At 49.3% G+C, this 8,727-nt stretch overlaps 1 protein-coding gene across 4 annotated transcripts in view; it reads right to left on the bottom strand.

Annotated features, from left to right (window-relative positions):
- Positions 1-497: 497 nt before the first annotated feature.
- Positions 498-8,727, bottom strand: part of rnf44 (ring finger protein 44) — a 32,038-nt gene continuing 23,808 nt past the window's right edge. For all 4 annotated transcript variants that reach the window (XM_065019990.1, XM_065019993.1, XM_065019992.1 and 1 more), the window contains exons 9-11: positions 8,290-8,411; positions 3,192-3,291; positions 498-1,551 (exon numbers count right to left, since the gene is read on the bottom strand). In XM_065019990.1, the coding sequence (XP_064876062.1) occupies positions 1,489-1,551; positions 3,192-3,291; positions 8,290-8,411 (285 nt within the window). In that variant the 3' untranslated portion in view covers positions 498-1,488. The remainder of the gene's footprint in view (positions 1,552-3,191; positions 3,292-8,289; positions 8,412-8,727) is intronic.

The raw sequence follows: 8,727 nt of genomic DNA, 5'->3' as shown, positions 1-8,727 counted from the left end.
CAGTCAGCCAGTGGAATGGTCTAGTCTCCTACAGTACTATGACGGTCAGTCAGCCAGTGGAATGGTCTAGTCTCCTACAGTACTATGACGGTCAGTCAGCCAGTGGAATGGTCTAGTCTCCTACAGTACTATGACGGTCAGTCAGCCAGTGGAATGGTCTAGTCTCCTACAGTACTATGACGGTCAGTCAGCCAGTGGAATGGTCTAGTCCTACAGTACTATGACGGTCAGTCAGCCAGTGGAATGGTCTAGTCTCCTACAGTACTATGACGGTCAGTCAGAGTGGAATGGTCTAGTCTCCTACAGTACTATGACGGTCAGTCAGGATCAATGGTCTAGTCTCCTACAGTACTATGACGGTCAGTCAGCCAGTGGAATGGTCTAGTCTCCTACAGTACTATGACGGTCAGTGGAGTGGAATGGTCTAGTCTCCTACAGTACTATGACGGTCAGTCAGCCAGTGGTGGAATGGTCTCCTCCTACAGTACTATGCGGTCAGTCAGCCAGTGGAATGGTCTAGTCTCCTACAGTACTATGACGGTCAGTCAGCCAGTGGAATGGTCTAGTCTCCTACAGTACTATGACGGTCAGTCAGCCAGTGGAATGGTCTAGTCTCCTACAGTACTATGACGGTCAGTCAGCCAGTGGAATGGTCTAGTCTCCTACAGTACTACAGAGCAGATCGAGGTGGTGGATCAATGGCTGTCCCAGGCAGAGGAGCAGATCGAGGTGGTGGATCAATGGCTATCCCAGGCAGAGGAGCAGATCGAGGTGGTGGATCAATGGCTATCCCAGGCAGAGGAGCAGATCGAGGTGGTGGATCAATGGCTGTCCCAGGCAGAGGAACAGATCGAGGTGGTGGATCAATGGCTATCCCAGGCAGAGGAGCAGATCGAGGTGGTGGATCAATGGCTGTCCCAGGCAGAGGAACAGATCGAGGTGGTGGATCAATGGCTGTCCCAGGCAGAGGAACAGATCGAGGTGGTGGATCAATGGCTATCCCAGGCAGAGGAGCAGATCGAGGTGGTGGATCAATGGCTGTCCCAGGCAGAGGAGCAGATCGAGGTGGTGGATCAATGGCTGTCCCAGGCAGAGGAACAGATCGAGGTGGTGGATCAATGGCTGTCCCAGGCAGACAGTCTGACTGACTGGACAACTCTGTGGCTATGGGTTGGTAGCAGGCAGTAGCTTTTTCATCAGATGCAGCAGTAGAAACACAACAGAGGTACGACTGAGGGAAGGGCCTCAAACATGCAATCTTAGATTGCTTATTGTTGTTGAGGTGGGGCAGGAGTAGTTGTGGGGGGTGGGGGACGCAGGCAGGGTAGGTGGCAGGAGTGGTGGGGGGGGGGGGGGGGACGCAGGCAGGGTAGGTGGCAGACGTCCCCAGGCAGGCTGAGGCAGGCGCTAAGACAGACAGACAGACAGACTCTGCGGGTTTAGTTTTGTGCTGCTTTCCAATCAAAGATCCAAAAGCCTGGGTATCACTCACTCCACCTCACGGTGCACCTCTGACGCGTTCGCCCGGCAGATTGGACAAGTGCGATTGGTCTAGAAGGAAGACAAAAAAAAAAAAAGTGTTAACCTGTCCATCGCACTTGGGCTCTGGTCAAAAGTAGTGTACTATATAGGGAATAGGGTGCCACCCTGGTCAAAAGTAGTGTACTATACAGGGAATAGGGTGCCACCCTGGTTAAAAGTAGTGTACTATACAGGGAATAGGGTGCCACCCTGGTTAAAAGTAGTGTACTATACAGGGAATAGGGTGCCACCCTGGTTAAAAGTAGTGTACTATACAGGGAATAGGGTGCCACCCTGGTTAAAAGTAGTGTACTATACAGGGAATAGGGTGCCACCCTGGTTAAAAGTAGTGTACTAAATAGGGAATAGGGTGCCACCCTGGTTAAAAGTAGTGTACTAAATAGGGAATAGGGTGCCACCCTGGTTAAAAGTAGTGCACTATATAGGGAATAGGGTGCCACCCTGGTTAAAAGTAGTGCACTATATAGGGAATAGGGTGCCACCCTGGTTAAAAGTAGTGTACTAAATAGGGAATAGGGTGCCACCCTGGTTAAAAGTAGTGTACTATACAGGGAATAGGGTGCCACCCTGGTTAAAAGTAGTGTACTATACAGGGAATAGGGTGCCACCCTAGTCAAAAGTAGTGTACTATATAGGGAATAGGGTGCCACCCTGGTTAAAAGTAGTGCACTATATAGGGAATAGGGTGCCACCCTGGTTAAAAGTAGTGCACTATATAGGGAATAGGGTGCCACCCTGGTTAAAAGTAGTGCACTATATAGGGAATAGGGTGCCACCCTGGTTAAAAGTAGTGTACTAAATAGGGAATAGGGTGCCACCCTGGTTAAAAGTAGTCTACTAAATAGGGAATAGGGTGCCACCCTGGTTAAAAGTAGTGTACTATACAGGGAATAGGGTGCCACCCTGGTTAAAAGTAGTGTACTATACAGGGAATAGGGTGCCACCCTGGTTAAAAGTAGTGTACTAAATAGGGAATAGGGTGCCACCCTGGTTAAAAGTAGTGTACTAAATAGGGAATAGGGTGCCACCCTGGTTAAAAGTAGTGCACTATATAGGGAATAGGGTGCCACCCTGGTTAAAAGTAGTGCACTATATAGGGAATAGGGTGCCACCCTGGTTAAAAGTAGTGCACTATATAGGGAATAGGGTGCCACCCTGGTAAAAGTAGTGTACTATATAGGGAATAGGGTGCCACCCTGGTTAAAAGTAGTGTACTATACAGGGAATAGGGTGCCACCCTGGTTAAAAGTAGTGTACTAAATAGGGAATAGGGTGCCACCCTGGTTAAAAGTAGTGCACTATATAGGGAATAGGGTGCCACCCTGGTTAAAAGTAGTGTACTAAATAGGGAATAGGGTGCCACCCTGGTTAAAATAGTGCACTATATAGGGAATAGGGTGCCACCCTGGTTAAAAGTAGTGTACTATACAGGGAATAGGGTGCCACCCTGGTTAAAAGTAGTGCACTATACAGGGAATAGGGTGCCACCCTGGTTAAAAGTAGTGTACTAAATAGGGAATAGGGTGCCACCCTGGTTAAAAGTAGTGCACTATATAGGGAATAGGGTGCCACCCTGGTTAAAAGTAGTGTACTAAATAGGGAATAGGGTGCCATTTGAGACCGTAGAGTTAACGATGGGATGGGCTTACCTTTAACCATTTGTCAACACACTTGGCGTGGAACTCGTGGTTGCAGGGTAATACCCTCAGCAGCTGCCGACACTCAAAGTCACTAAAGCACACCACACACCTGGAAGAGAGAATTATCACACAGAGCGTCATCAGGTTCTGAAATACTGCATGTTTAAAAAGGACAAGACAGTTACTGTTATGATGGATGGATAGGTGGATGGGATGGATGGGATGGGATGGGATGGGATGGATGGATGGATGGATGGATGGGATGGATGGGATGGATGGATGGATGGGATGGGATGGATGGGATGGATGGATGGATGGATGGATGGATGGGATGGATAGGTGGATGGGATGGATGGATGGATGGATGGATGATGGATGGAGGATGGATGGATGGATGGATGGATGGATGGATGGATGGATGGATGGATGGGATGGATGGATGGGATGGATGGATGGTATGGATGGATGGTATGGGATGGGATGAGCGATACAACCAAAATATCATACCACAATATTGTTCACAGTATTTGATATTACTTTATGTTTTTGGAACAATAAAAGTTACAAATACATTTCATTTTATTTCACCTTTATTTAACCAGGTTGGCTAGTTGAGAACAAGTTCTCATTTACAACTGCGACCTGGCCAAGATAATGCATAGCAGTGTGAACAGACAACAACACAGAGTTACAACATGGAGTAAAACAAACATACAGTCAATAATACAGTAGAATAAAACAAAAAGTATATTTACAGTGAGTGCAAATGAGGTAAGATAAGGGGAGTTAAGGCAATAAATAGGCCATGGTGTAGTTCATGATCCTAGGGTGGCAACACATACATTATAAGTGACTGATTGAGTTTATACTGTTCAATCATTCAGCATTTTCATAAATGTCTGCATTTCCTCCATAAAGGTGGTTGTCAACAGCCATTTAAATTCCCAAAGAAGAAGAAAAAATAAGCCTAAAGGAAGGAGATAATTTGGTTGACCGTTTAATCTGTGTATTAATTGTCTGGAGTAGAGGACCTTGTGCATTTCAGGTAAAATAACAACCCCAATGTTTATATCCCAGGATAAATTATCTAGCAACAGCAAGCTAGATAAATTGCCATAAATGTTTAATGCTTTTCGAACTCTGGTCAGCACGTAAGACCGCTGTGCCACTCGGGAGGCCCCCAGGATGGAAGTTCCACGTGTAGCTAGATGTAGCATGCTAATGTTAACTAGCTGGCCTGGCACATTCTTTTCCATGAAAGTAAGCGAGGCAAACGAGCGAGTTTCCTGAACAAAAATATAACACGCAACAATTTCAATGATTTTAATCGAGTTAAATGTTCATATAAAGGAAATCAGTCAATTGAAATAAATTCATTGGGCCCTAAATCCACAGATTTCACATGACTGGGCAGGGCCTGGGAGGGTATAGGCCCAGCCACTGGAGAGCTAGGCCCAGCCACTGGAGAGCTAGGCCCACCCACTGGAGAGCTAGGCCCACCACACTGGAGAGCTAGGCCCAGCCACTGGAGAGCTAGGCCCAGCCACTGGAGAGCTAGGCCCAGCCACTGGAGAGCTAGGCCCACCCACTGGAGAGCTAGGCCCAGCCACTGGAGAGCTAGGCCCAGCCACTGGAGAGCTAGGCCCAGCCACTGGAGAGCTAGGCCCAGCCACTGGAGAGCTAGGCCCAGCCACTGGAGAGCTAGGCCCACCCACTGGAGAGCTAGGCCCACCCACTGGAGAGCTAGGCCCACCCACTGGAGAGCTAGGCCCACCCACTGGAGAGCTAGGCCCACCCACTGGAGGCCCAGCCACTGGAGAGCTAGGCCCACCCACTGGAGAGCTAGGCCCACCCACTGGAGAGCTAGGCCCAGCCACTGGAGAGCTAGGCCCAGCCACTGGAGAGCTAGGCCCACCCACTGGAGAGCTAGGCCCACCCACTGGAGAGCTAGGCCCAGCCACTGGAGAGCTAGGCCCACCCACTGGAGAGCTAGGCCCAGCCACTGGAGAGCTAGGCCCACCCACTGGAGAGCTAGGCCCACCCACTGGAGAGCTAGGCCCAGCCAATCAAAGTAAGTTTTTCCCACAAAATGGCTTTATTAAAAGACAGAAATACTCCTCAGTTTCATCAGGTGTCCAGTCTCAGCATGTATATAGTTATTTTTATTGCTGCTCTTTAATTACTTGTTACTTTTATCTCTAATTCTTTTATGTATTTTATTAAACTGCATTGTTGGTTAGGGGTTCGTATGTAAGCATTTCACGGTAAGGTCTACACCCGTTGTAATCGGCGCATGTGACTAATAAAATGTGATTTTTACGGACATATTCAATCAATCCCTATACCAGTCTGCTGTTCCCACATGCTTCAAGAGGGCCACCATTGTTCCTGTTCCCAAGAAAGCTAAGGTAACTGAGCTAAACGACTACTGGAATCGCCCCTGGGGATTTTAACAAGTAGCACTCACTTCCGTCATCATGAAGTGCTTTGAGAGACTAGTATATATTCCCCCCAAGCAGACACATCGATGGCTCTGAACGAACTTTTATTTGACTCTTTGCAAACTGGAATCCATTTTATCCGGAGGCTGCATTCATTGTAGCTGGGGAAACAAGGCTCAAGGACCATATCACCTCCACCCTACCTGACACCCTAGACCCACTCCAATTTGCTTACCGTCCAAATAGGTCCACAGACAGCTACGCAAAACAAGCTCTCAACCACACTGCACACTGCCCTAACCCATCTGGACAAGAGGAATACCTATGTGAGAATGCTGTTCATCGACTACAGCTCGGCATTCAACACCATAGTACCCTCCAAGCTCGTCATCAAGCTCGAGACCCTGGGTCTCGACCCCGCCCTGTGCAACTGGGTACTGGACTTCCTGACGGGCCGCCCCCAGGTGGTGAGGGTAGGCAACAACATCTCCACCCCGCTCCCCACAAGGGTGCGTTCTGAGCCCTCTCCTGTACTCCCTGTTCACCCAAGACTGCGTGGCCACGCACGCCTCCAACTCAATCATCAAGTTTGCGGACGACACAACAGTGGTAGGCTTGATTACCAACAACGACGAGACGGCCTACAGGGAGGAGGTGAGGGCCCTCGGAGTGTGGTGTCAGGAAAATAACCTCACACTCAACGTCCACAAAACTAAGGAGATGATTGTGGACTTCAGGAAACAGCAAAGGGAACACCCCCCTATCCACATCGATGGAACAGTAGTGGAGAGCGTAGTAAGTTTTAAGTTCCTCGGCATACACATCACAGACAAACTGAATTGGTCCACTCACACAGACAGCATCGTGAAGAAGGCGCAGCAGCGCCTCTTCAACCTCAGGAGGCTGAAGAAATTCGGCTTGTCACCAAAAGCACTCACAAACTTCTACAGATGCACAATCGAGAGCATCCTGGCGGGCTGTATCACCGCCTGGTACGGCAACTGCTCCGCCCACAACCGTAAGGCTCTCCAGAGGGTAGTGAGGTCTGCACAACGCATCACCGGGGGCAAACTACCTGCCCTCCAGGACACCTACACCACCCGATGTTACAGGAAGGCCAAAAAGATCATCAAGGACATCAACCACCCGAACCACTGCCTGTTCACCCCGCTATCATCCAGAAGGCGAGGTCAGTACAGGTGCATCAAAGCTGGGACCGAGAGACTGAAAAACAGCTTCTATATCAAGGCCATCAGACTGTTAAACAGCCACCACTAACATTGAGTGGCTGCTGCCAACACACTGACACAACTCCAGCCACTTTAATAATGGGAATTGATGGGAAATTATGTAAAATATATCACTAGCCACTTTAAACAATGCTACCTAATATAATGTTACTTACCCTACATTATTCATCTCATATGCATACGTATATACTGTACTCTACATCATCGACTGCATCCTTATGTAATACATGTATCACTAGCCACTTTAACTATGCCACTTTGTTTACATACTCATCTCATATGTATATACTGTACTCGATACCATCTACTGTATCTTGCCTATGCTGCTCTGTACCATCACTCATTCATATATCTTTATGTACATATTCTTTATCCCCTTACACTGTGTATAAGACAGTAGTTTTGTTAGTTAGATTACTTGTTGGTTATTACTGCATTGTCGGAACTAGAAGCACAAGCATTTCGCTACACTCGCATTAACATCTGCTAACCATGTGTATGTGACAAATAAAATTTGATTTGATTTGGCGTGGTGTGAGAGGGGGGCATGGTGTGGTGTGAGAGGGGGCGGGGCGTGGTGTGAGAGGGGAGCGGGGCGTGGTGTGAGAGGGGGGCGGGGCGTGGTGTGGGAAGTGGCAGGGCTTGGTGTGGGAAGTGGCAGGGCTTGGTGTGGGAAGTGGCAGGGCTGGGTGTGAGATGTGGCAGGGCTGGGTGTGAGATGTGGCAGGGCTGGGTGTGAGAAGTGGCAGGGCTGGGTGTGAGATGTGGCAGGGCTGGGTGTGAGATGTGGCAGGGCTGGGTGTGAGAAGTGGCAGGGCTGGGTGTGAGAAGTGGCAGGGCTGGGTGTGAGAAGTGGCAGGGCTGGGTGTGAGATGTGGCAGGGCTGGGTGTGAGATGTGGCAGGGCTGGGTGTGAGAAGTGGCAGGGCTTGGTGTGAGAAGTTGCAGGGCTTGGTGTGAGAAGTGGCAGGGCTTGGTGTGAGAAGTGGCAGGGCTTGGTGTGAGAAGTGGCAGGGCTTGGTGTGAGAAGTGGCAGGGCTTGGTGTGAGAAGTTGCAGGGCTTGGTGTGAGAAGTTGCAGGGCTTGGTGTGAGAAGTGGCAGGGCTTGGTGTGAGAAGTGGCAGGGCTTGGTGTGAGAAGTTGCAGGGCTTGGTGTGAGAAGTTGCAGGGCTTGGTGTGAGAAGTGGCAGGGCTGCGTATCACATTTAACAAACCAAATAAATACCATTGTAGAAGTTAAAAACCCAAACTGGTCCGAGCATTAATACCAGTATATAGTAAAATACGGTATCCACCCACCGTCCCCCCGTCCCCACCGTCCCCCTCCCCCGTCCCCACCGTCCCCCCGTCCCCCGTCCCCTATTCAACCAGCCAGCCAGGTAGATGGCTGAAATAAGACAATAGCAGGTTATCTCACAGCGTTTGTTCAGATTGATGGTTGTCGAGGTTGAACCTGTAGGATGGAAGCTGCTCGATGTCTGCCTTGGTGATTCCTCGTGGTTTAGCCTCTCCCAGCCTTTCAGCCAGGTTCAGTAATGCCTGGGGGGGGGGGGGGGGGGGTGAGAGACAATTCAGGGACAGTTGTTTTGGTTGATTTTTTATTGACCAGTATTTTCCAGCATTATCCACTAGGTTTGGAAATGATCCTAGGAAATGGGCTTTAATTGACACAATTTGTCTGTAATCAGCCTGGTGTCTGTATGTAGCCTCTCTACTGTACGTAGCCTCTACTGTACGTAGCCTCTCCTGTACGTAGCCTCTCCTGTACGTAGCCTCTCCTGTACGTAGCCTCTCCTGTACGTAGCCTCTACTGTTATGTAGCCTCTCTACTGTACGTAGCCTCTACTGTTATATA

This window comes from Oncorhynchus nerka, linkage group LG6 (assembly GCF_034236695.1).
Source record: "Oncorhynchus nerka isolate Pitt River linkage group LG6, Oner_Uvic_2.0, whole genome shotgun sequence".
NCBI lineage: Eukaryota > Metazoa > Chordata > Actinopteri > Salmoniformes > Salmonidae > Oncorhynchus > Oncorhynchus nerka.
The sequence above is the reverse complement of the archived record's forward strand: the minus strand, read 5'-3'. Positions and strand labels throughout refer to the sequence as shown.